The sequence below is a fragment of the Saimiri boliviensis genome, chromosome 8 (genome assembly GCF_048565385.1).
Source record: "Saimiri boliviensis isolate mSaiBol1 chromosome 8, mSaiBol1.pri, whole genome shotgun sequence".
Taxonomy (NCBI): domain Eukaryota; kingdom Metazoa; phylum Chordata; class Mammalia; order Primates; family Cebidae; genus Saimiri; species Saimiri boliviensis.
The window spans coordinates 100,504,673-100,532,583 of record NC_133456.1 but is presented as its reverse complement, the minus strand read 5'-3'; the positions used below and the strand labels follow the sequence as shown (position 1 = coordinate 100,532,583).

The window sequence follows — 27,911 nt, the reverse complement described above, 5'->3', positions numbered from 1 at the left end:
TGGTTGTTTTTTAATGATTTGTTTTTAAATTTGTATGGATAGCTAAATCTGTGTTTTCCCTTTCTGTAGTTTTCACTTTTTTTTTTTTTAGTTAGAAAAGTTTTTCATTCCTTAAAGTCAGATACTTTAAAAATACTTCCTAGCAAACTTTTAGATTATTTTAATTTTTTGAGACAGAGTTTCGCTCTTGTTACCCAGGCTGGAGTGCAATGACGCGACCTCGGCTCACCGCAACCTCCGCCTCCTGAGTTCAGGCAATTCTCCTGCCTCAGCCTCCTGAGTAGCTGGGATTACAGGCACGTGCCACCATGCCCAGCTAATTTTTTGTATTTTTAGTAGAGACGGGGTTTCACCATGTTGACCAGGATGGTCTCGATCTCTCGACCTCGTGATCCACCCGCCTCGGCCTCCCAAAGTGCTGGGATTACAGGCTTGAGCCACCGTGCCCGGCCCAGATTATTTTAATTTTTATTTAACTCTTTAACCTATCTGGATTTTGTTTTGTTTTGTGTAAGATATTTTTTGTTAAATTATTAACCAGTTGTTCTAGTACCATTATTAAGTAATTTTAGTCTTTGCCTTCTGATTTGGAATCTCCTCTTTATCATGTACTAAATTTTTCATATATAATTGAGTACTTTTGTGTGTTTTTCCTTTCTTCTGTTAATCTTTTTAAATCAGCATATCTTTTTAGTGACAGTCATTAGACTTCTTTGATTCACATCTGATAGGCTGTTCGTATGGATATAAACTGTGCACAGTGTGTTCCAATGAAAATTTGTAATGCTCATTGCAGGATATGTTTCTTAATGTATCATAGAGGACCAGAGTTCTGTATTGTTCCATTATTTGCTTTGTATGACTTTTTATATCTCCATATTGTATATTTTCACACATGTACATGTATATGTTTTGCCTTTTACTCTCATATGTTTTGCAAGTCGTTAGGGTTTGTTTGTTTAGTTTTCTGTTATTCAGGATCATTCACCATTAAATTTTCTCAGCTCTTATAAACTTGAAGAATGAAGCAGAGAATGGGAAGTAGAATATATAAAGGAGGATAGAAAGCCTTCTTAATTATCTTTGTAGGGAGAAAAACATTGATATAACAGTTACAGGCCAGGATTATTTGAACTTCAAAGACTAGAATGTATAAATTTCTTATTTTGTTGTGTGTATTAGTCCATTTTCATACTGCTATGAAAAAATGCCCGAGCCTGGGTGATTTCTGAAGAAAAAGAGGTTTAATGGACTCAGTTCCACATGGCTGGGGAGGCCTCACAAACATGGCAGAAGGCGAAGCAGTAGTAAAGGCACGTCTTACATGGCAGCAGGCAGGAGAGCATATGCAGGGGAACTGCCCTTTATGAAACCATCACATCTGTGAGATTTACTGACTATCACAAGAACAGCATGGGAAAAACTCGCTGGTATGATTCAGTTACCTCCCACCAGGTCCCTTCCATGACACATGGGGATTATGGGATCTATGATTCAAGATGAGATTTGGGTGAGGACACAGCCAAACTATATCCATGTGTTAACACACAAATATCCTAATATTGTTACTTTTGTTTTTTTTTAAATAAATGGGGTCTCTGTCACCCAGGCTTGAGTGCAGTGGTATGATCACAGTTCACTACAGCCTCAACCTTCCAGGCTTACGAGATCCTCCCGCCTCAGCCTTCCTGTCAGCTGGGACCACAGGTTTCCACCACAACACCTGGCCGATTTTTTATTTTTTGTAGAGATGGTGTCTCCCTATGTTTCCCAGGCTGGTCTTGAACTCCTGGGCTTAAGTGATCCACCTGCCTTGGCCTCCCAAAGTGCTGGGATTACAGTTGTGAGCCACCATGCTTGTCCTGTATTATTATTTTCAATTTGTGCGTTCTTTAGCTCCTGTGACCCAGTTGCGTACTATAGTTGGTTTCAGTTAAAACTTTTGCTTTAAACCACCCGATGACTTTTAATGGCTTATAGCAGGTGAGCTCAGCAGGGATGATTTATCTTTCTTCCATGTGGTCAGCTGAATTTACTCATGAGGATTCATTAAGCTGGTGGCTAGCTGGGTGGTCATTGTTGGTCTTACTCACATATCTGGCGCTAGGTGCTGCTGGCTATAGGCTAGAGTACCTCAGTTCTTCCCCATATGACCTCATTCTCCTTTTAGCCTCTCCATGAGGAGAGTGTGAAATGCTTCTTTATGTGGTGGTTGAGAACTGAGGTGGCAAATGTGGAAGCCATGAAGACTTCTTAAAACTCCAGGTTTCTGTGCTCATAAACCGTCGCTTCTGCCACATCCTGTTGAGGATCACAAGTCATAAGGGTAACCCAGGTTCAAGGGAGTGGAGAAGAGGACATCATAGGATGAGAAGAGTAGTGATAACCCATTGCAGAGAATGTGGCATGATTCTTTGGGGAGTCATTATTTGCCACAATCAAAATAACTTTTATATTAAAATGTTTCCTAAAAAGTCTGAATTAGAAACGTTATTGGGTGTGAAGATAGCTTTTGCCCAGGAGTTCAAGAACAGCCTCGGCAACAGACTGTAGAGACCCTTGTCTCAACAACAACAACAACAACAACAAAAACCAACAACAAAATAAAAAATTAGCCTGAAGCCAGGCATGGTGGCATGTGCCTGTAGTCCCAGCTACTCTGGAGGCTGAGGTATGAGAATTGCTTGAACCTGGGAGGCGGAGGCTGCAGTGAGCCGAGGTGGTGCCACTGCATTCTTTAAAAAGGGGGAAAAAAAAAAAAAAGAAAATGCCTGGTGTGGGAGCACATGCCTATAGTCCTGACTACTTGGGAGGCTGAGGTGAGAGGATTGCTTGAGCCCAGGAAGTCAAGGCTATAGTGAGCTGTGATTGTACCACTGCACTCCAGTCTGAGTGACAAGAGTGAGGCCCTGTTTCAAAAAGAAAAAAGTATTAGGCCGGGCGCGGTGGCTCAAGCCTGTAATCCCAGCACTTTGGGAGGCCGAGGCGGGTGGATCACGAGGTCGAGAGATCGAGACCATCCTGGTCAACATGGTGAAACCCTGTCTCCACTAAAAATACAAAAAATTAGCTGGGCATGGTGGCGCATGCCTGTAATCCCAGCTTCTCAGGAAGCTGAGGCAGGAGAATTGCCTGAACCCAGGAGGCGGAGGTTGTGGTGAGCCGAGATTGCGCCATTGCACTCCAGCCTGGGTAACAAGAGCGAAACTCCGACTCAAAAAAAAAAAAAAAAGAAAAAAAGAAAAAAGTATTATTGTGTTAATTTACATTTACTGTTGCTACAGTACTAACATTGCAGCCTGAAAACATCTCACATACTTAGATCAGGAATTAAAAACAAACAAACAAAAAAAGGCAGTATTTTGGGGGCATTAGAGTAAAACCTCTATCTTTAATTTGTATGCATTTTGTTCTGTTCGTATGTAAACCTTTTAGGGCAAGGACAGTGATACCAATCTTTCATGATTTGAAAAGATTAAGGCCCCTCAGTGGTCACATTTTAAGCATCATGAGAAATAGATAAATTCAATGAACTCTTGAAATAGTAGTACATTTCACACCCAATACTGTTTTTTAATGTAGTGTTTCAAACAACAGAACATTTTGATAAAAACTATCTGACATTAGGTTGGACTTTCAATATGTAATTAACTTTTTATTTTATTGAATTTCTTTTTATATTTAGCTCATCAGCTTTAGCACTTTATAGCACACCCTAACTTTATCTAAATTTTTTTGTTAGAGATAACTAATTCATCTATTTTTTTGAGTAAACCCAGGAAAGAATTTTTTGCTGGAGTGTCTGTGCCTCTAGTTTCTGGAGAAATTCTCATGTGTGGTAGAGGAAAATCTGGTACTGTTCAGATGTGAAGTGCTATGTAAACTTTACAGTGCTGTTTTTAAATGTCCACAAAGCATTTGGTGTTTTTAAGAAGAAAAACTGTATATTTTACTGAATGTAAATGTAGCAAATAATTACAGACTTCAGTTGTTTGTTTGTATTATTTTAGACTGGTTAAGGATAAAGGAGCTGAACTTACTTGAAAACAAACTCATACTAGTATTACTTGTGTATATATAAAACAACACTGTGATCAGAGGAAGTAATTTTTGATAGAAGTATTTGTTAATATTTTAAATTACTAGTTGTAATAAAACTCTACTGCATATATAGGGGTTATAGTTCAAATTTAAATTGGATTTTACTTATATTCATTTTTAGAAATACAAAGAGAAGGACAAACACAAGCAAAAACACAAGAAGCAGCCAGAACCGTCACCTGCATTGGTTCCATCCTTGACTGTTACTACAGAAAAAGTAAGTTTTAAGTATCATATTTTGTTTTATATAGTACGTAGTTATCGTGCTGATTTTCACCTCTTAAAAACGGTTTTCATTCCCTAGCTTTTTCTACCTTTTCAACCATATATCAGGCACTTAGAATTCTCATTTTCTTTTCTTTCTTTCTTTCTATTTTTTTGAGATGGAGTTTTTTGTTCTTGTCACCCAGGCCATCCATCCGCCTCCCAAAGTGCTGGGATTTACGGGCGTGAACCACCACGCCTGGCCTAGAATTCTCATTTCTTAATCCTTTATCTACCTTCTGTTTATTTTGTTTTTGTCTCCAAAGCCTGTTAAGTAAAGATTACAAGTGGGAAGCATCATTGAGACAGAATTTTGGCTGTGGGTAGACTTCATTCACCTTAGATTTTGAATTCCGGCCTAGCCTTTTACTGATTGAATGTTTAGGTTAATTAACCTCTGGGAGACTGAGTTTTATCATTTGTAAAGTGGGGGAAATAATTAGTGAAATTGAAGGACAGAATACATGTAAAGCAATTAGAACAGTATTTGGTTCATAATAAGAATAACTATTAAGTATTACTAGGATTATCATCTTGTGGTTAATATGAAAATGGGGAGGCTGAGACAGAATAAGCAAGTTGGGAAATGAAATGGAGTAGGAGATGAATCTAGGGTGAGGGGCCCATTATACAAGGTCTTGTAGGCCAATGTAAGGACTTTGTGTTCAATTTGACCAAAAAGTGAGCTGTTGGAGGTTTCTGAATTGAGATGTAACATGGTCTGACTTAAGTTTTGAACGGACCTCTAGTTGCTTTGTCTTGGACAGGCTGTGGAAAGTCAGAAAGGAAGCAAGGAGGCCATTGGGAAGGTATGCAGTCATCCAGAGAGAGATGGCAGTAATAATAGAGGTAGTGATAGGTGATCAGATTCTAAATACTTAAAAAGGTTGAGCCCTTTGTGACTTTTTACATATAAGTTAAAGGCACAGGAGAAAGAGAGGATCCAAGGATGATTTCAAAGGTTTTGGTTCAGGTCAGTAGAAGATATGGAGTCACTGTTAACAAAGAGGGGAAAGACTGTCTGCATAGCTGGTTGAGGGGAAAGAGAAGAATTCAGTTTGGGATATGGTTTTAGTTTTCTGCTGCTGGTAGAGGAAATTACTGCAATATACCAGTTTAAAACAACATACACTTACTAGTCATCGTTCTGTAGGCCAGAAGTCTGGGTGGACTTGGCTGTTTTCCTATAGTCAGAGTCTCTCAAGACCAAAATCAAGGAGTCGGATGGCCTGGGTTCTTAAAGAATCTGTTTCTACGTTGGTCAGGTTGTTGGCAAAATTTGGCTTCTTGTGGTTGATTGTAGGACTGAGGTGTCCCTTCCCTTGCTGCCTGTCAGCTGGGGGTCAGCCCTTGGCACCTAGAGCCGCCGTTGTTTTCTTGTGCCATTATGTCACATGATCTCCTCCATCTCAGAGGTAGCAATGTCTTGTTGAATTCCTCTTACACTTGGAATTTCTTTTGTATCTCTATTGCTTTTAGTTGGAGAAAGTTGTCTTTTTAAGCTCATCTGATTAGATTGGGTCTTCTTGAAAGGTTCAAGATAACTTCCCTAATTTACAATCAACAAGTTTAATTACATCTTCAAAGTCCCTTTTGCCATGTAATATAACATATTCACAGGTTTCAGGAATTAGAATGTGAACATCTTGGTTGAGGGATGCTGTTCTGCCTACCACAGATACGTTGGGGTTGAAATTTATCTATTAATATTAGACATCTAAGTAGATATGCTGACTAGCCAGTTGGATACCTAGTCTGGTATTCAGAAAAGAGGTCTAACCTTTGGATATTAAATGTGGGAGTTGTATGCATATTGAGTTATTTAAACCCACCACACTGAAATGATACTACTAAGGGAGAAGTGAGTGCAGGTAGAGAAGACAATAGGCCTTAGGAGGCCCAGGGACCTCCTGTGTTGAAAGGTCTGGAAGAGGAGGTACAAGCAACAAAGGAGACTGAGAAGAGGCCAGAGTTTGGAAGAAAACTAAGATGATATGGTATGCTGGAAGCCAAGTTAAAGAAAGGTGGGGATAGGAGAACTGTGTCATATATGAAGGACTAGCTCTTTGATTTAGTCATGTGGAGGTCATTACTGACCTTGATGAACAGTTTTTAAGTACTCATTGAGGCAAAATCTGATGGGAGTGCTTTATAGAGGCAGTGGGGAGAAAAGTCAGACAGTGTGTATAAATGATTGCTTTGAGAAGCTTTGCTTCTCAATAGGAGAAGAGGTCAGGGAATTGGAGATAATGAAGGATATTTTTAAAAATAAGATAAATAATGGGATGTTAGGTGCACTAATAGGAATGATTCAGTAGAGAGGAGGAATAATGAAATGATAGAAAAGACAGGAATATTGCTGCAGTGATGTCCCTTAGAATATGAGGAGGGAGGGGATTTGGGGGAAAACATCTTGTGATAAATTCAGAGATTTTTCAGTTAAGTAAGAAGCAGTGGTTTTAGTTGTGACAATTTGAGGAGTATTTCTTTTTTTTCTTTTCTTTTTTTTTTTTTAAAAAGAGACAAGGTCTTGCTTTGTTTCCCAGGCTGGAGTGCAGCGGCTATTCACAGGTGAGATCCCACCGCTGATCAGCACGGGAATTTTGACCTGCTCCATTTCCCACCCGGGCCAGTTCACCCCTCCTTAGGCAATCTGGTGGTTCCCCCGCTCCTGGGAGGTCACCATATTGATGTTGAACTTAGTGCAGACACCCGATTGGCATAGTGCACTACAGCTCAGAACTCCTGGGCTCAGGCGATCCTCCCACCTCAGCCTCCTGAGTAGCTGGGGCTACAGGCATGCGCCACTGTGCTGGGCCGATTTGAGGAGTATTAGAGTTTTGAACAAAGAATAAAAAGCATGAGATAGTTAACTGTAATAATGTGAAAGAAAATTACTAAGATGTGTATGATTTCTGGGTACCTACAAGGTTCTACCTGAGGTTCCTAGTCAAGACTTTAAGATGAGGCACATTTGCACAGCTTTTTGTTTTTCTCTATTCTTATTCATCTTTATGGATGTGGGCACAGATTAGGATGTGGGCACAGAGTAGGATTTGGTCAGGTTGTTATTTCACCATCTGAATATAGTGAATGAGTGAGGATAAATGCCAAGGGGGTTATAAAGATGGATCATTATATTTAAACCCAGTGGGTAGGGAAATAAGAACAATAGATGATGAGGGATAGTACAGACTGGTTAATGGTTTCTGGTGAAATTAAAGGATTGTTGAAGGCTGGACACAGTGACTCATGTCTATAATCTCAGTACTTTGGGAGACTGAGGCAGGAGGATTGCTTCGGCCCAGGAGTTTGAGACCAGCCTAGGCAACATAGCAAGACCCCAAAGATTGTTGGAGTAGCCAGGAGTGAATTAGAAATACGAAGTGGTATTTAAGAGCAGGATGTATGAAATGGAGATTATTGAGGGTTTGAGATTATTTAGTAATACCAGAATCTAGAATGTGATCAGGGTGTGAGAGGCTGATGTAGAGCAGAAGACAAGATCAATGGAGGAGAGATTGTCAAGGAATGGAGATTCTGGAGGTTATAAAAGATTGTCTAGATGTATATTGAATTATCTAAGAAGTAAAATAAGAGTAGTGTTGAAGACTGACAGTAAAAATAGGTCCTAAGGCAGTAGTTGGCAAACTTTTTTTGTCAGGGGCTAAATGCTAAATATTTTAGGTTTTGTAGGCCATACTGGCTCTTTTTAGTACCCAGACCTTTCCTTCTGTAGAACAGTAGCCATAGACAACTTGTAAACAAGCATATGTGGCAGTGTTCCAGCAATACTTTATTTATGGACACTTAATGGGATATACTTAATACTTATTATTAAGTATGTGGAACTTAAATTCCATATAATTTTCACATGTCATGAAATAGTCTTTTTTAAATTTTTTATTTCTTAAATCTTTTTTATTTTGTCATGCATGAAGAGTAATTGATTTTTTTTTAAGCCATTTAAAAATATTAAAATGGCTGGGCGTGGTGGCTCACGCTTGTAATCCCAGCACTTTGGGAGGCCAAGGCAGGTGGATTATGAGTTCAAGAGATCAGGACCATCCTGGCCAACATGGTGAAACCCGATCTCTACTAAAATATAAAAATTAGCTTGGCGTGGTGGCATGCACTTGTAGCCCCAGCTACTTGGGAGGCTGATGCAGGAGAATCGCTTGAACCCGGGAGGCGGAGATTGCAGTGAGCCAAGATCATGCCAATGCACTCTAGCCTGGTGACAGAGCGAGAGTCCATCTCCAAAAAAAAAAAAGATACAAATAAAATAAAAATATTAAAATCATTCTTAGCTCTTTAGCTATACAAAAACAGGTGAATGACTAGAGGGCTTGTAGTGTATCCTATTCTAATGATGAGACGTAATGCGTGCTAATGTCTGGCAACATCAGGTTTTTTCCATCAGCTGGAAGGTTTTAAGAGAGTTGTAGAATTAATACTGAGGGACAAGGAAACCTACCTCATCATCCAAACCCAGTGATACAAGAGCTGTGGGAGCAGAGTAACATTGAGATAGCTACAGAGTAAACAGTTGGTTTCAGGATCAGTCTAAGTTTTTGTTGGGGCAAGAAGCCAGAAGGGCTGTTCAGAGAAAAGGATGAGGTGCACTGCACCTTGTTTTCAGAGCATAGTGGAAGGCTTTTGGCTGTTGAAGGAGAGGTGGCAGGTGTGGACATAATAGGGAAAGTTCATAGCTGTGTGGATGAGGCAAGTGAGGATGGACCTGGAGTCTTTTGATGACTGACATAAAAACAGGAGAAAGTCGTTATCAGATTGGCCCTGGTAGACTTCAGACAAATAAGGTGAGACCTTGAGTGTTTGAAGAGGTTGGGTAGAGAGGTAGTTTGGGTTCCTTCTTGATCCCAATGGCTGGTAGAAGATTCTTTTTCAGGAAGGGTCTCATTTTACTGTTGATTCACCACACTCTTTTCTTGATGGATAGGTCAAGAGATAGGTCAGGGAAGGCAAGACTGTTTTACCCAGAACTTTAGGCCTCCTTCTAGACTAGATGTTTTGTTATTGTTGTTGTTGTTTTTGTTTTTTAAATTATTGATATATCCTAGTTGCACATATTTTGGAGTTACATATAACATTTTGATACATCTATACAATGTGTAGAATCTATGGTTGATGGTAGTAGAGCCACACTTAAGTTGAAGGTCAAGGGAACTTTAATTCACCATTGTAATTTTTAAATGTCCGTATCATGTAGTGTTAGCACATTTTTAAGCTTTGTTTTCTACCTCTTACTCCTTAGTAAAAAAATTCAGTTTCATTTACTTCTTCATTAACTTAGATTATACTGCCTCATATTTTTTAGTGTACGTTTTTGGTGACTAACCTTTAACCCTTTTGTATTATAAATGTTTTAAAACTAGAATTAGCAACAAGTAACTACTTCAATATTATATTAATATGTTATCACTGTCACCTTTTAAATATTGCAATGAAAATCTACCAGTGTAATATTTTCACACAAATCTTTGATAACCAGTAGTGGACTACTGGTGATACTTAAGCATTGTTCACTAAGATGATTATCAGAGAGAGTGAAAATGTTAAGTGTCTTTTCCAGAAACTGTAGCTCTTCATTTTTATGATTGGGGGATTTTGGTTCTTAGGCAAAAGATGATTGGATGGAACACATAGGATTCTGTGTCTGCCGGGAATTGATGTAGGGAGTCCTTTAATATGACATAACAAGGCTGGGTGTGGGGGCTTATGCCTGTAATCCCAGCACTTTGGGAGGCTGAGGTGGGTAGATCATGAGATCACATATGTATATATGACATATATATATATAAGGTCATTTATATATACATGACAAAACAAATAGAGGCAGCTTGTGTTTTAGGGAAGTATGGTTACTTCTCTGATTTCTCCAATTTATAGTCTTTCTGAGCACTTCAAGCTGGTTTCCTTCTTGCCATGGTAGAACCGGATATTGCAAAGGAAAAAAAGGGGAGATGCCAGGTGAAGTGGCTCACGCCTATAATCCCAGCACTTTGGGAGGCCGAGGCAAGTAGATCACTTGAGGCCAGGAGTTCGAGACCAGCCTGGTCAACATGGTGAAACCCTGTCTCTACTAAAAATAGAAAAATTAGCCAGACGTGGTGGCCCATGCCTGTTAATCCCAGCTACTCAGGAGGCTGAGGCAGGAGAATTGTTTGAACCCAGGAGGCAGAGGTTGCAGTGAGCCAAGATGGCGCCACTGCACTCCAGACTGGGTGACAGAGCAAGACGCTGTCTCAAAAAAAGTAAGGGGAGAAAGTCTTCGCTCTTGACCTAATAGAGGTTTTCTTGCTGTCCAATGTTACTTCGCTAAAGAAATTCCTAGATGCTTATAAGCCACAGTACTCTTTTATAAATTGATGAAATTGAACTTCGCACCTTATTAAAAGTAATATTTTAACATACTACATTTCATTATTAGAAGACTTAGTTGTTTCTGACCATTATTATAAATAGCTCACAATTTTTAGTTGTTCGAATTTTGAGGTAATTTAGCTTTTTAAGTACAGTTTTTGTTTGTCTTAAGAAGTTTTTCGTGCACTGGAGAGACTAGATCAGGTTTTTGCCTTTATCCTTGCAACACTTTTAGGAGAAGATAAAAGAGAACCTTGTTTTCAGTACATCTTTCAATTAGCTGTTAAAGTTTGTGCTGATTTTTAAGACTTAGAAGAAAATTTTTGATAAAATAATTTTTAGGTGTGATGTAAAATTTTTAATGTTTCTTGAAGGATTAACTTTTAAAGAAAACTTTAGAACTTTGAAGTTATAATGAAATCAAGTGGAGATTTATCTAGTTTTTTTTTTTTATTAAGTCACTTTATCTCTTTGTTCTTTCCTCAGTTAAGCTTTTTTAAAAAGTAAATTTAATTTTGAAGAAAATATAAATACTTTATATTCAGAAGTCTAATATATCACAAATACATTATACACAGTACATTGCACATACTTAAAGTAGAAACATTGATAACATTTTGACATACGTACATATTAGTGAAACTATCACCACAATCACAGGCAAGAGTTTCCTTGTGAATTTTTTTAATCTCCTTCTCCCTGTCTTCACTTCCCTCTCCAAGCATCTACTGATCTGCTTTTTGTCACTTTAGTTTGAATTTTCTAGAAGGTTAAAAATGGAAACATATAGTATGCATGCTTTTTTGGTCTGGCTTCTTTCAGCATAATTATTTTAAGATTTGTTCTTGTTGTATGTTTTAATAGTTCATTTTTTGGCTAATTACATATACTATAATTTGCTTATCCATTCGACAACTGATGGGCATTCAGGTGGTTTTTAGTTTTGTGATATTACAAATAAAACTGCTATTAATACTGTACAAATCTTACAAGATACATGTTTGTTTCTTTGAGATGGAGTTTCGCTCTGTTGCCAGGCTGGAGTGTAGTGGCACGATCTCGGCTCACTGCATCCTCCACCTCCTGGGTTCAAGGGATTCTCTTGCCTCAACCTCCTGAGTAGCTGGGGTTACAGACATGCGCCACCACACCCAGTTAACTTTTGTATTTTTCAGTAGAGCCGGGGTTTCACCATGCTGGCCAGGATGGTCTCGATCTCCTGACCCTGTGATGTGCCACCTTGCCCTCCCAAAGTGCTGGAATTACAGGCATGAGCCACTGTGCCTGGCCCATATGATTTTATTTCTCTACTTATTTTTTAGATGGAGTCTTGCTCTGTCACCCAGGCTGGAGTGCAGTGGCGTGATATCAGCTCACTGCAACCTTTGCTTCCAGGATTCAAGCGATCCTCCTGCCTCAGCCCTCTGAGTGGCTGGAATTACAGGTGGCCACCACTACGCCCAGCTGTCCTTTGTATTTTTAGTAGAGAAGAGGTTTTACCATGTTGGCCAGGCTGGTCTCGAATTCCTGACCTCAGGTGATCTACCTGCCTCTGCTTCCCAAAGTGCTAGGATTACAGGCGTGAGCCTACTGTGCCCAGCCATGAACACTTAATTTTTTAAGACACTGCCAAATGCCAAACTATTATTTTACCAAGCGGTCGTACCATTTTAACATTTCTACTAGCAGTACACCAGAGTTTCTGTTCCCCTATATTCTCTATAAGACTTGGTATAGTCAGTCTTTTTAATTTTAGCCATTTTAATGGGGATGTAGTGGTAATACTCATCATCGTTTTAATGTACATTTCCTTAATGACTAAGTAAGTCGGATGTCTTTTTATGTGCATATTTGTCATTTGTTTATTTTTGGTGAAGTGTTTATTAAGATCTCCCTACCACCTGCCTTTTTTTATTGGCTTGTTTTCTTCTTACTGACTTTTGTGAGACTTTGTATTCTGGAGGCAGTTCCTTTATCAGATACATGTTTGCACATATTTATCTCACTCTGTGGCTTATATTTTCATTGTTTTAATCTTTTGAAGAGCAGACTTTTTTATGAAATTTGGTTTATCAATTTTTTTTTTTTCCCCTTACAAGGTTTTAAAATTAAAATTCAGGAGAGTACAATCATGCAGCACAGGCTGATTAGCCAAATGTAAAATAAACTGGCTTCTTATCACAACTAACTTGTGAACATCACAGCCCTTCTTCTCTCTAAAATGACCATAAAGAAAAGTTACTGTGGTGAAATAGAAACCTAGATTTGAGGTAAAACGTAAAAACCAAAGGAAAAATAGCAATTCAGTGGTTTATTGGTGAAAGCAGGAAAGTTGGTGCCCTTCACTGGGCTGCTTTGCTCTTCTTACTCTAGCTTTTATTTATTTATTTTTTTTTTAAGATGGAGTCTCGCTTTGTTGCCAGGGCTGGAGTGCAGTGGTGTGATCTCAGCTCACTACAATCTCTGCCTCCTGGGTTCAAGAGATTCTCCTGCCTCAGCCTCTGCAATAGCTTTTATTATAGGCTCATGCTACCATACCTGGCCAATTTTTGTATTTTTAGTAGAGATGAGGTTTCACCATGTTGGCCAGGCTGGTCTCAAACTCCTGAGCCCAGGTGATCTACCTGTCTTGGCCTTCTGAAGTACTGGGATTACAGGTGAGCCACAATACCTGGCCTTACTCTTGCTTTTTTTTTTTTCCTCCTCTTTAGCCCATCCATGTTAGACTTCAGTAGGTTTGAACAAATCATCTATTTATTTATTTGGAGCTTATCACAGTGCTGATTGTTCCTCATTCATATATAGAAATCCTCTTGAAATTTTTGTGTTTATTTTGTATCCTGCCACCTTACCTAAACTTTTTTTTGAGACAGTCTTTATCTGTTCTGGGGCTGGAGTGCAGTGGCTTACTGGAGCCTTGACCACTCAGGCTCAAGCTATCCTCCTACTTCAGCCTCCTGGTTAGCTGGGACTAGATGCACATATCACTATGGTCAACTAATTTTTTCCTGTAATTTTTTGTAGAGGCAGGGTTTTGAATGTCGCCTAGGCCTGTCTTGAACTCCTGCACTTAAACCATTTGCCCTCCCTTTTCCTCCCAAAGTGCTGGGATTACAGGTATAAGCTACCATGCCTGGCCACTTTAATTTTTATTTCTTTGCTGTGGATTTCTGGTTTTATTTCATTGTGGTCTGGGAGAGCAAGGTACTATATGATTTCTATTCTTTAAAATTTGTTAAGGTGTGTTTTATGGTCTAGAATGTGGTCCATCTGGTCTTGGTTACTGCCATTTATTCAAGGGGAAGTTTTTGGACATTGGGCTTAATTGGCTCTTCTTTTTCTACTATTCTGAAGATTAAGGCTGGGCATGGTGGCTCACACCTCTGTAATCCCAGTGATTTGGGAGGCTGAGGCGGGTGGATCACTTGAGATCACTTGAGGTTAGGAGTTCCAGACCAGCCTGGCCGACATGAAGAAACACTGTCTCTACTAAAAGTACAAAAATTAGCCTGGCATGGTGGCATGGGCCCATTGTCCCAGCGACTCAGGAGGCGGAGGTTGCAGCGATCCGAGATCTCATCACTACACTCCAGTGTGGGTGACAGAGTGAGACTCTGTCTCAAAAAAAAAAAAAAAAAAGAAAGGCCCGGCACAGTGGATCACCTGAGTTCGGGAATTCAAGACCAGCCTGGCCAACATGGCAAAACCCTGTATCTCTTAAAAATACAAAAATTAGCGGGGTGTAGTGGTGGGTGCCTGTAATCCCAGTTACTCTGGAGAGTGTGGCGGGAAAATCGCTTGAACCCGGGAGGCGGAGGTTGCAGTGAGCCGCGATCACGCCATTGCACTCCAGCCTGGGTGACCAGAGCAAAACTCTTGTCTCAAAAAAAGATTATTGTTCTTCATTCTTTCTTTTCTAATATACACAGTCAGTACTATAAATTCCCCTTTAAGTGCTACTTTCCTAGCATCTCACAAATTTTTATAAGTTGTATTTTTTTCATTTAGTTCAAAATATTTTAAAATTTCTCTTTATATTTCTTATTTTACTTATATGTTGTTTGGAAGTGTGTTATTTAATCTCCATGTATTTGGAGATTTTATGGCCACCTTTCTGGTATTGACTTCTGATTTTATCTCATTGTGGTCTGAGAGAGCAAGGCACTATATGATTTCTGTTCTTTAAAATTTGTTAAAGGTGTACTTTATGGTCTAGAATGTGGTCCATCCTGTTTAATGTTCCATGTAAGCTTGAGAATAGAAGAATGTGTCATCTGCTGTTGTTGGACAAAGTAGTCTACTGAGGTCAGTTATGTACAGTTGATTGATAGCACTGTTCAGCTCAACTGTGTCCTTAACTGATTTTTTTCCCCTGATATATCTGTTAATTTTTTGGCTGCAGTATCTATTAATTTCTGTCAGTTTTTGCTTCACATATTTTGACCACTTTTGTTAGTCACATAATTGAGGATTGTTATGTCTTTTTGAAGTATTAACATCTTTATCTTAGGTAATTACTCTCTTTATTTCTAGTACTTTTTTTGCTCCGAGTCTGTTCTGTTCATAATTAATATAGTATTTCTGCTTTTTAAAAATTAGTGTTCCTTTTACCTCGTTGCCTTTCTGAGAGCAAGATGGGTCACCAGCAGCTGTACTGTAGCCACCTGCGAAAATTCGGCCAGGGCTCTCACTCTTGTCGAGTATGTTCAGACCGGCACGGTTTGATCTGGAAATACGGTCTCAATATGTGCCGCCAGTGTTTCCATCAGTATGCGAAGGATATAGGTTTCATTAAGTTGGACTAAATGATCTTCAAAGGATTATCCAAGACATCTACCATGAAAAACCGTGATAGTTCTTTGTACATAAAATAAACATTTTTAAAAACAAACAACAAAAAAAAAGTTAGTATGGTATATCGTTCTCCATCTGTTTCCTTTGTTTTTATTTATTCATTTATTTTTATATGGAACACTTCACGAATTCGCATGTCACCCTTGCACAGGGGGCCATGCCCATCTTCTCTGTTTCATTCTAATTTTTGTATATGTGCTGCCAAACTGAGCACCATTTCCTTGAAACTCTACATGTGTTTATAATTACAGTAGGTTTCTTACAGACAACATGTAGTTGCTGTTTGGTTTTTGATCTGTGACAATCTTTATTTTTTAATTGGGGCATTTAGACCATTGCCATTTAAGGTGTTTATTGATATAATTGGGTTTATATCTACCATATTTATTACTGTTTTTCATTTTTAAATTTTTGTTACTGTTTTTGTCACTCACAGCTTTTGTGGTTTTAATTGAGCATTTTATTTGATTGCATTTCCTTGTCTTTTTTTAACCCTTTCGTTACACCTTTAAGTGTTTCATTTTACTCTCTTTGATTGCGTGTTTTCTGAGGTGAATTCAGATATAATTCTTATACTTGTGCCTGTGTGAGTAAGGTGTTTTTCTCTGGCTTCCTTCATGGATTTTAATCTTTGAGCATAGAGGTGTACTCCTCTTTCCCCCTTCTTTTTCACATTTATCTTGCTTGGTGTTCTCTGTTTCTTTGATAGCTGGTTTGGTTACTGCCGTTTATTTGAGGGGAAGTTTTTGGACCTTATTTCAAATACTGCTTCTGCTTCTTTCTTCTCCTCATTGTATTCCCATTTTAACCATGTTATGCTTTTTATATATGGCCCAGCATTCATGAATATTTTATTTGCTTTTGTTTTCCAGTCTTTTTTGTCTTTCCTTTTCAATTTTGAAAGTTTCTGTTGTCATATCCTCAAGCTTAAGAGATATTTTCTTAAGCAGTGTCCCAGTCTACTAATGATTCCATCAAAGACATTCTTCATTTCTGTTTGTGTTTGATCTCTCTGGCATTTCTGATTTGCTTTCATTATGTATATGTTCTTACATGTTGTCTGCCTTTTCCATTAAGTCCCTTATCATATTGATCATAGATTTAAAAAATTCTTGCTCTCATAATTTCAACATTCCTGCCATGTCTGAGTTAGTTTCTGATGATTTTTCACTTTGTTTAAACTGCCTTTTTTGCCTTTTTTGTTGTTTTTGACATGTCTAGTAATGTACTAGTGAATTGTGGGGAACAGGAGGCATCCTATACTTGTTTAATTAGGTTTCAGTCTTTAGGTGAACCTGTACACCTGGAATGTGAACTGCACAGGGCCTTTTTAGTTATTTTCTTCTCCTGCAGGTAGGACAGAATGCTTAGAGTGGCCTGAGGTTGTATATTTCTCTTTCCTAGGTTGGTTAGGCTCTGACAAAAACCACTACAGGTTAGAACCTGGTTAGTTTCTTCTGAAAGCAGGCCTTGTTAGGAAAAGGATAGCTGTGGTTATTTCAAAATGGTACCTTTTCCCCCTTTATTGGAGAGATCTCTGGGGCACTCTTTCTCCATTATTCACTCTGAGGGCCTGATGGATGTGCTGGAGGTAAAATTCACAAAAGTACGAGGGTCCCCAAGACTGGGTCCCCCTAGAGGTTTTTCTCTTTTAGGCTTGTCCACACTGTGCCTCCAGCAGTCTATCAGTGAAAATAGTTTAGGTTTTCTTTCCCTGCTGCTGGTTCCTGCAGAGGTTTCAGCTCCTGGATTTGCTTAGGTAAGTTGTAAGTCTCTCTGTGCACCAATTTGTCTTTCCAGTTTTTTGTTGTTGTTGTTGAGACGGAGTTTCATTCTCCTTGCCCAAGCTGGGGTGCGATCTTGGCTCACTGCAACCTCTGCCTCCCGGGTTCAAGCAATCTCCTGCCTCAGCCTCCCAAGTAGCTGGTATTACATGCAAGTGCCACCACACCCAGCTAATTTTTGTATTTTTAGTAGAGACAGGATTTCAATATGTTAGTCAGGCTGGTCTCAAACTCCTGACCTCAGATGGTCCACCTGCCTCAACCTCCCAAAGTGCTGGGATTACAAGCGTGAGCCCCAGTTTTTGTTTGGCATTTTACCCTTTCACCTCTAAATTCACTGATAGAAGAGTTGGTGATTTTCAGTTTGTTGAGCTTTGTATTTGTTACAGGGCAGAGCAGAGACTTCTCTCTGCTCCTTATATGCCCAACGAAAAACCAGATTTCCTGATAAAGGCATTTAATGATACAACTTCCCTCTCAAGTACTACTTTATGAATTTTGATACGTTATGTTTTCATTTTTATGTAGTTTAAAAAATACGTTGTGGTTTTCCTTTTCATTTCTTCTTTGACCTGTGAGTTACTTAAAAATGCATTACATAGTTTGGAATTTGTGGATATTCACATTTTTTTTGTTACTGATTTTTAATTTAATATTTTTGCATTGTATCTTTTTAAAAAATTTATCGATACTTTTTTGATGTGGAACATGGATTATCTTGTTAAATATTCTTTGTGTTTTTTAAAGGAATGAGTGTGTCTTGATCTGCAGTTGTGTGGAGTTTTCAGTAAATGTCCATTAGGTCAAGTTTATTTATATTGTTTAAGTTGTCTATATCCTTATTCATTTTTTGGCTATTTGTTCTGTCAATTATTGTGAGTGGTGGGCATTAGGTACAGAAACAATTAGGATTTTTGTGTCTCCTTGATGAGTAAACCACTGTATTTTGTTAATATTCTTTGTTGTGAAATCTACTGGCTGATACTAATATAGTGAATTTAGCTTTCTTTTGATTAGGTTTAGCTTAATGTTTCTTTCCCCATGCTTATACTTTCTTTGTGCCTTTATATTGAAAATAGGTTTCTTTTTTTTTTTGTGATAGAGTCTCGCTCTGTCACCCGTGCTGGAGTACAGTGGCATGATCTCAGCTCACAGCAACCTCTGCCCTCCCGGGTTTAAGTGATTCTCCTGCCTAAGACTCCCAAGTAGCTGGGATTACAGTTGTGCACCGTTGTGCCTGGCTAAGTTTTGTCTTTCTAGTAGACATGGGGTTTCACCTCTCAGGCTTGTCCACAATGTGTCACCAGCAATTTATCGATTAAAATAGTATAAAAAAATACTTTAGGTTTTCTTGATAACCTATTTTATCTTGAACTCCTAGCCTCAAGTGATCCATCTGTCTCAGCCTTCCAGAGTGCTGGGATTACAGGTATGAGCCACCATGCCCGGACTGAAATTAATCTAACTTAAAATAGATGTCTTTAAGGCAGCATATAGTTAGGTCTTGAGTTCATTTATTGTTGCAGTCTTTCCTTATTAACTGTAGTGTTTAGAGAATTTACATATAATATGGTTCTATGTGTGGTTGTATTTTATTATATTATTATTATTATTATTATTATTATTATTGAGACAAGGTCTCTGTCTTCGAGGCTGGAGTGCAGTGGCTCAATCTCAGTTTACGGGAAACTCCACCACTTGGGTTCAAGCAATTCTCCTACCTCAGTCTCCTGAGTAGCTGGGACTACAGGCATGTGCCACCACACCTGGTTTTTAGTGATAAGCAACTTGATATTGAACTGAGTTGAGTTTTGTTTCTTCGTATTTCTTTTTCTTGGGGTTCCTTGAGGTTTTTAAACTGTGAGTTTATTTTTTTTTCATTAATTTAATAATTTTTCCTACTATTTTTTTCTTCAGTTTTGTGGGGATTTTTTTGTTTGTTTGATTCGATCCTCCCTTTTTCAGTATTCTAGTAGCATCTAAATTAGGCTAAAGTCATTCTACAGCTCACTATTTTGTTTTGTTTTTTTAATGTGTTCATTCTTTAGGTGATTTTTGTTGGGTAGTTTACATGCTGTATTCTCAAGGTTGGCTTGTTAAAAAAAATTGTGGTTTTTATGAAATACTTGAATAGTACATTATTTTGAAATTTTAACTAACACATTATGTTTTCTCATGGGTAAAGGCATAGAGAGCTCTTGGCTGTTTTCTTCCTTCTTCCTCCTGGTTACCTATGTAGATGACAGAGTCTGATAGAGTAATCTGAAACAACCATACCGTTTGTAAATAATCATAGCTGCTTTTTCTTTGGTTACTTGTTATAGAGTCATTATTTAAATTTGGATCTAGTTTTAAATTTTTGTTTGAAGTAAGTATTTTTTGTTCCCACTTAATGCTATTGAGTAGGTATATTGGTGTTGCAGCTTATCTTAGGACTAATAGTTGGCCATGAAGTAAAAATGACATGTATTCTGAATTACTCTTTTAAAAGATTAAGTGGCCTGTAAATCACAATGTAGAACAAAGTATTTATGCAGTACCTCAGAGACTGTTAATACAGCCAGTTATCCAGTTTTATCTTGAGTAGAAAAGAACCAAAAAAAAAAAAAAAAGGCCATGTATTTTTCAGTAGAGCACCAAATGAAGTAGTGTGCATTTTGTGGTCCATTTTGCATCAAAAATAAGTATTTTTAAGTGCAGAAATTAGCAGTGAGATGTTCATACTATGAGAGACATGTAGAATATGAAAGTGGGGAAACAAGAGTTTGTGAATTTAGTCTTGGGCTTATTCATTGTGTGTTTTTCAGCCATCTCCTGCCCTCCTCTGAGAAAGGTAAAAATCTTTTACCTTTCTCTTCCTCGATTTTGAGTTAATCATTGTTAGGTTTGTAATGGAATTCCCTAGTGCCATATTGTCCCAACAGCACATTATGGAACAAGTACTTTTAAAATCACTTTTAAACATGTAATTAAAATAGAAGTTCCTCTTTGAATGAACCCTGCATTGCCTTAGTGTCATTATGTATACTTTAAAAATTAACATTTTGTCATCCCATTTCAAATTGAGCCATTGAAAAAAAGAGTTAACATTTAAAGCTAAAATTTATTATTTTTCATATTAAGTCTGATTATGTTCTGAATTATAGGTGTGGACATTTAAAAAATGTTCATTTATGTTTTCAGTATGATTTTTTTGTCACTGAATTTGATTGTTTTATTAATTGCTTTCTTTGTAATACTATTTCTCCCAAATGTCATGTTTTCATTGTTTTTATGGACAGATTTATACTTGAGGGTGTGAGCAAAGATGTTCTGTTAAATAAGTGGGAAAAATGACTGTCTCTAATGTAGATTGTCATGCGGAAGTGAATAGTGTATTTCCATTTGTAGTACTCCACCCAGTTTTCTCTCCATTCTTTATTTGATACATGAACAAAAATACATGAGTAAAGAACACCACTGTGTTTCTTAGATGACTTTTAAACTTCACTAGGTCATGCAAGGATCACATGTGAGAGGAATGGAGAACCTCAGGATCAACTCAAGTAATTGGAAAAAAGTATTTGAAAAATGAGGTGGGGTAGTTTCCAAATTGACCTGCCCAGCATGGAAAAGGTTCATGTTTCTAAAGTAAGCCATGAAGTTTCATCAGCTTAAATGTGATTGGTTTGTAAAATGGGATTTTTTTTTTCTTTTAAACTTCCTTTGAAACTTTTGTTTTTGTTTGTGGATTGTAGTTTGTTAGAATAGTGATTATTTTGTTTTTATGGAATATTTCTTCTGTTTGATGATGAATATTCATTATTGGTACTGAGGTGATGGGGGTTGGGGATGGCAACAGGGTGACAGAAAAGCAGCAGGAAAGATTAGATTTTCCAAGCCATTTCTTCTCTGATTGCTCTTTTTGAAACTGATTTTGCTAAAAATGCCAGCCATTTTGAAACTTGATTTTACTGTCATGTTCTTGTTTTTCATATTCATCTGGTTATTTGTAATCAGTGGTGACTGTATGTGGGAAAATTCACATTTGCATATTTTCAGATTTATTTTTATAGCAGATATTTTAGATAGATACAATAAAAAAGTATTCACTTATCCAACAAAAATTTAGTGCCAGTTATGTTGCAGGCACTTACTGAACTTTATGCTGTACATGCCTCAGATGCTTTAGTGAACCTAATGGCGACATCAAAACCTTTGCCCTTGTGTACTTTATAAATCTTTGATTTCAAAACATGGTGATTAATGTGCATCTGGTATAATATGCTTTCATATAGTCATTTTATTCGCCATTATTTGGGTATACCTTGTATTAAAAGTGATTGCTAAAACTGGAAACTATACAAATCTTCATCTTTTTTTCTTAACATATGTAGATCAAGGGAATGATAGAGAATCACTTTTAGGGGTAGTTATAAAATCTTACCTTTGCGATACCTAACTTTTTCTTCAGCGTAACAATTGGAAAAATGATTTGTTTCAAAGGCTTTTAATCTTTCTATTTTTTGCAAAGGAGCCTTCACTTGAATTCTTTAAACATTCTTGCTCTGTCCTCTGCTAGCCTTCTAAACTCATGGATATGGTGGTCCTCTAATGGAGTTGTAGCACCTTAGTTCCTTTATCGTCACCTTCCTATGTTGAACACTAAAGCTGTTTTAATTTCATGTCTAAGAAGCACAGACATTGTTTAAAAAAATAATGTTGCTTGACAAATGAGTATCTTCAGTATTGCTGTGTGTCATTTAATAAATATGAGTAATACATACTTTTACTAGTTGTTCCAATTTGATTCAGAAACAGCTATCTTTAAATTATCTATACTTTTTTTTTTTTTTTTTTAAACTAATTATAATAGACTTAAATTGTTTTTGCATGATTTTCTTAGGTGGACTGACTTATTTTTAGAACAGAACCTTTATGTTTATTCTGCAAGTTCTTATTTATTTTTATTAATGTGTCAGCTATTGTTTTCTGTAGCTAAAATGTAATCAATCAACTCTTTTTCCTTCCTTTTTTGAATCAAAATGTTAGACTTATACAAGCACTAGCAACAACTCTATATCTGGATCATTGAAGCGCTTGGAAGATACTACAGCACGATTTACAAATGCAAATTTCCAGGAAGTCTCTGCACACACCTCTAGTGGAAAAGATGTTTCAGAGCCTAGAGGGTCAGAGGGCAAAGGGAAGAAATCTTCAGCTCACAGTTCAGGTCAAAGGGGAAGAAAGCCTGGTGGTGGAAGAAATCCAGGAACAACTGTATCAGCAGCTAGCCCTTTTCCACAAGGTATTAGTGATGTTTTAGCTAAAATACTTGTCCTTATGATGGTTAATAGTAGTTTTGCTTTGTAAAATAATTTTTTTAACTTACAGCTAATGGATGTTCTAGATTATTGTATGATTAGTTTGCTAGAGTAAGATTACTTCAAAGATAGTGTTTCCTCTTAAATTTTTCTGGGACTTTTGCTTTCCTTTTATATATGATATGTGCTTCCAGAGTTGAATTACAATTATAATGTTTAACTAGACTTAGAATAATGCTTAAAATTGGGGAGAAAAATAATAAAAGCTGGAGCTTTGCTTTCAGTTCTGTAGGACAGTCATTTTTTTTTTTAAGTCGGAGTCTCACTCTGTTGCCCAGGCTGGGGTGCAGTGGTGCAATCTTGGCTTACTGCAACCTCTGCCTCTCGGGTTCAAGTGATTCTTGTACCTCAACCTCCTGAGTAGGTGGGATTACAGATGCATGCCACCATGCCCAGCCAATTTTTGTATTTTTAGTAGAGGCAGGATTTCACCATGTTGGCCAGGCTGGTCTCGAACTCCTGACCCTAGGTGATCCGCCTGCTTTGGCCTCCCAAAGTGCTGGGAATACAGGCATGAGCCACCGTGTCTGTCGTCTTTCCTATAAATGTTTTTTGTTTATATTTTTTAAACATTAAAAACAATTAAGGTTGAACAGGCATGGTGGCTCACATGTGTAATCCTAGCGGTTTGTAATGCTGAGGTGGGCAGAACTTTGTGTCCAGCTTGGGCAACATGGTGAGACTCCATCTCTGCAAAAAATTTAAAAATTAGCTGGGTGTGGACTGGGCACAGTGGCACATGCTTATAATTCCAGTATTTTACGAAGCCCAGGCAGGTAGATCTTCTATGCTTAGGAGTTGGAGACCAGCCTGGGCAACATGGCAAAATCTTGTTTCTATAAAATATACAAAATCAGCCAGGTATGGTAGCACACGCTTGTCATCCCAGCTAGCTACTTGAGAGGCCGAAATGGGAGGATTACTTGAGCCCAAGAGGTTGAGACTACAGTGAGCTGAGATTGTGCTACTGCATTCTAGCCGGGGTGATAGAGTGAGACCTTGTCTCTTTGGTCAGGCAAACAAAATTAGCCAGGCGTGATGGTGTGCACCTGTGGCCCCAGCTCCTCAGGAGGCTCAAGTGGGTGGATTGCTTGACCCAGGGAGGTTGAAGCTGCAATGAGCCATGATTGTGTCACTGCACTCCAGCCTAGGCTATGGAACAAGAGCCTGCCTCAAAACAAACAAACAAAAAACACCCTAAATAAATAAATACAATTAAGGTTTACAGTTTTTAGTAGATAAACAAATACCGGACAATTTTTAGGCGATTTATATAGATCTCAGTAAATAATAGTTGATTAATAATGAATGTATTATAAGTTTGAAGCTTAGCAGGTTAATGGACTAACCCATTTCTTGGTTTTCAGGTGTGTGTGTGTGTGTGTGTGTGTGTCTGTCTGTGTGTCTGTGTGTCTGTGTCTGTGTCTGTGTGTTTTGAGACAGGGTCTTGCCCTGTTGCCCAGGCTGCAGGACAGTCCTGTGATCGTGGCTCACTGCAAGATTGACCTCCTGTGCTCAAGCATTATTCCTCCCGCTTCAGACTCTTTCAAGTAGCTTTTGCCTCCACCTTTATCTCCTAAGTAGCCGGGACTACAAGCATGCATCACGGTGCCCAGCTCATTTTTAAATTTTTGTAGAGATGGGTTTTTGCCTTGTTACCTAGGCTGGTCTTGAACTCCTGGGCTCAAGTGATCCTCCTGCCTTGGCCTGACAAAGTTCTGGGATTATAGGTGTGAGCCACCACACTGAGTGAACTACTTTGTAATTTTTAATGTGAACATAAATATTTTGAGAAATAGAAATGTTAAAACCCTTGGAGGAAAATATATTGATAAGATATACAATAAATGCCCTCCTCTCACTCCTCCTTAACCCCTTAGGAGTAAATGAAAAAAGAAAATTATCCTTTTCTTTCCCCGCTTTCAAGCTTCTTCTAAGAATATTAGCAGAATTTATCAGAATATAATTTGAATATGTAGGAGATTGCTAAGTCCGCTGACTTAATAATAGCATTTTGAGCTTGAAGATTTTTCAAGTCCAAGATGTGTGTGTGTGTATGCACGCACTTTATAACAAGATTAGACAAGTAGAAATAAAATGCCAAATAATATGTAGTATTTTAGTAAAGTTTGTTCTTATATATTTAAAAAATAAATAGCAAAACCTTAACCTTTACTGTAACTTTGTTTGATATTTTGAATATGATATTAACAGTATTTATTTAATGCTTCTATAATTAAGACCTTATTTTCTATTATTAAAATTGCATTTTGGAGTTTGTAATTTGTCTGCAAAGTACTATTCCATTTAGAAAAGAAATTTTCCATTTTCTTGAACAACACTGAAGAATCTTTTTCAGCTCTCTACTGAGATGTGGTAGAGTAGTATGTGTTGTATTTTCATATATGAGGTAATACTCTATAAAAGTCTTAAAAGTTGAAATTTAAAGATAGGGTACATAAGACAATTAGTTGTAGTTTTTTTCATAGCAGGTATGATGTTAATTTTAGAAAATAAATATTTTTCTCTTTGAGACAGAATCTTGCTCTCTTGCCCACGCTGGAGTGCAGTGGCACAATCTCAGCTCACTGCAACCTCCACCACTTGGGTTCAAGCAGTTCTCCTGCCTCAGCCTCCTGAGTAGCTGGGATTACAGGCATGCACCACCACACCCAACTAATTTTTGTTTTGTTTTGTTTTGTTTTGTTTTGTTTTGTTTTGTTTTGTTTTGTTTTGTTTTGCACTGTCACCCTGTCTGTAGTACAGTGGTGCAGTCTCAGCTCACTGCAGTCTCTGCCTCTTGAGTTCAAGCAATTCTTCTTTCTCAGCCTCCCGAGCAGCTGGAACTGGAGTACAGGTGTGCCCCACCACATCCAGCTAATTTTTTATATTTTTAGTAGAGACAGCGTTTGACCATGTTGGCCAGGATGAGCTCCATCTTCTGACCTCTTGATCCGCCTGCCTTCGTCTCCCAAAGTGCTGGGATTATAGGCGTGAGCCACCGCGCCCCCGGCCCACACCCAACTAATTTTTGTGGTTTTAGTAGAGATGGGTTTTCACCCCGTTAACCAGGCTGGACTCAAACTTCTGACCTCAGGTAATCGCCCGCTTTGGCCTCCTAGAGTCCTGGGATTACAGGTGTGAGCCAGTGTGCCTGGACAAGAAAATATACTTTTAAAGTATTGCATATACAAAGGCTGGGTGCAGTGGCTGACGCCTGTAATCTCAGCATTTTGGGAGACCGAGGAGGGCAGATCACCTGAGGTCAGGAGTTTGAGACCAGCCTGGCAAATGTAGTGAAAACCCATGTCTAGTAAAACCACCAAAATTAGCCAGACGTGGTGGTGCGTTACTGTAATTTCAGCTGCTCGGGAGGTTGAGGAAGCAGAACTGCTTGAACCCAGAAGGTGGAGGTTATAGCAAGCAAAGACAGTGCCACTGCCCTCCAGCTTGGGAGATAGTGTAAGACTTGGTCTCAAAAACAACAACAACAACAACAACAACAACAACCCCAAAAACAGTATTGCATATGCTAAATATTTTCGTTTATCTGCTACTGTAGTGAACTTTTAATATCAGCTATAAAAACAAAAGTATGTGGAACAGAGACAGATGGTAACAAATCAGAATGAATAATAAAGAACTTCTATATAGTTGCTAATTACATGGTAAATTGTAGTTATCTTTAAATGATCGATGAAATGTACATGCTTCTTAATACGTATTTTTTTTATAGATATAGCCTTAAAATTCCCACATAGGTATAAATAATTTTATAAATTAATAAAACAGACGTAGTCTTAAAAGAGTTTTAGAACTACTAAATGTTCTTTTTAAATAAGCTGTTTTAGAAAGGGTTAAAATTTAAAAAATCAAAACCTTGGGACTTGAGTTAAACATTTTTTTCTTGTATGCAAGGATACAAATCTCTGCAAATATTTACGTGGGTTTATGTGTGATTACTTGTGAATGTGCTGTGCAATGAAATTTAACACTTAGCTTGAAATTTCCTTTCCACTCCAATAAAACACTTTGGATTTTGTTTCCAAAAAAATTAAAATACGATGTATGTTGGTTTTATGAAACATAATAGATGTGTAGTCACAACTGATTCTAAACACTTTTTCCTTCATTGGGCAGACACAAGGAGGGTCTGATGGAATGGGATGATAGTGCAAACCTGTTTTATCCCAGGCCATCGTAGTTTTCTACCAGGCAACTAAGAATGTTATGGTTCTTTTTTTTTTTTTTTTTTTTTAAATAAAGACAGAGCCTCGCTTTGTTGCCCAGGCTGGAGTGCAGTGGTGGGATTTTGGCTCACTGCAACCTCTGGCTCCCTGGTTCAAGCAATTCTCCTGCCCCCAACCTCCTGAGTAGCTGGGACTACAGGCGTGTACCACCATGCATGGCTAGTTTTTATGTTTTTAGTAGAAATGGGATTTTACCATGTTAGTCAGGCTAGTCTCAACCTCCTAACCTCGTGATCCACCCAACTCAGCCTCCCGAAGTGCTGGAATTACAGGTGTGAGCCACTACGCCTGGCCTAAAGTTCTTATATCTTAGAATGGCGTTATAGGGTACTAGAATAAGCAGTGATGGCTGGTTTCTTTATGAAGTTCCACGAGAAATGGATTGGGAGAAAGTGAGGTATAGATTAGATTCCATATGATCACTATTTTATCAAATCCATTTTCTGTTGTGGTAGATTCAGCTGAACAATAACAATCATTGGTGTGTCTTAAAGTTAAAAGGTAGAACTAATAACCTAGGAAACGTCTTTAGGTTCTTACTATATACTGGAAACATTTTCAGTCATATGTTTGATATTCAAAAAAAATTCCCTAGATATTTAGAGTCAAATGAGAGTCTTGTTAGGTTTTCTTGTATGACTGTAGAAAGGAGACTACTGTTCTTTAGTCCTTCCTCAGCCATACATGAGGTGTTTCGGGGAGAATTGTGGAATGTTGCTGTGGCGAAAGGTAGGTGAAATAAAGCACATCTTACATCTTAATAATTGTTCAGTAGCTTTCAATTCCACAGTAAATATTTGATACTATCTATAAAATCACAAATATAATTTTAGGGATAAATTTGATTTCAGTAACAAGTTTTTAAATCTTAATATACGGATGTCCTAAGTTTTGTAGTTAATTTTTTTTTT

The 27,911-nt window shown here is 37.9% G+C and overlaps 2 protein-coding genes and 1 non-coding gene across 22 annotated transcripts in view; 2 read left to right on the top strand and 1 right to left on the bottom strand.

Moving 5' to 3' along the window:
- Positions 1-27,911, top strand: part of LOC101050982 (MLLT10 histone lysine methyltransferase DOT1L cofactor) — a 242,437-nt gene that overhangs the window by 135,668 nt on the left and 78,858 nt on the right. For 19 of the 20 annotated variants that reach the window (XM_074404935.1, XM_074404945.1, XM_074404944.1 and 16 more), the window contains 2 exons: positions 4,223-4,318; positions 22,419-22,674. In XM_074404935.1, coding sequence (XP_074261036.1) covers positions 4,223-4,318; positions 22,419-22,674 — 352 coding nt within the window. Of the gene's footprint in view, positions 1-4,222; positions 4,319-20,880; positions 21,018-22,418; positions 22,675-27,911 lie in introns of those variants that run through there. The other variant, XM_074404946.1, reaches the window with a different exon arrangement.
- Positions 4,325-20,013, top strand: LOC120367578 (small ribosomal subunit protein uS14-like). Its single transcript, XM_074404948.1, has one exon. The coding sequence runs from the start codon at positions 15,384-15,386 to the stop codon at positions 15,552-15,554; it is 171 nt and encodes a 56-aa protein (XP_074261049.1). The 5' UTR covers positions 4,325-15,383; the 3' UTR covers positions 15,555-20,013.
- LOC120367630 (U6 spliceosomal RNA) lies at positions 15,710-15,817 on the bottom strand. The gene has a single exon (XR_005581960.1). It is a non-coding gene; the product is annotated as a U6 spliceosomal RNA (small nuclear RNA).

Bases quoted from the DNA above. Each gene is read 5' to 3' on its own strand.
- LOC120367578 (XM_074404948.1), top strand. From the start codon at position 15,384: ATGGGTCACCAGCAGCTGTACTGTAGCCACCTGCGAAAATTCGGCCAG.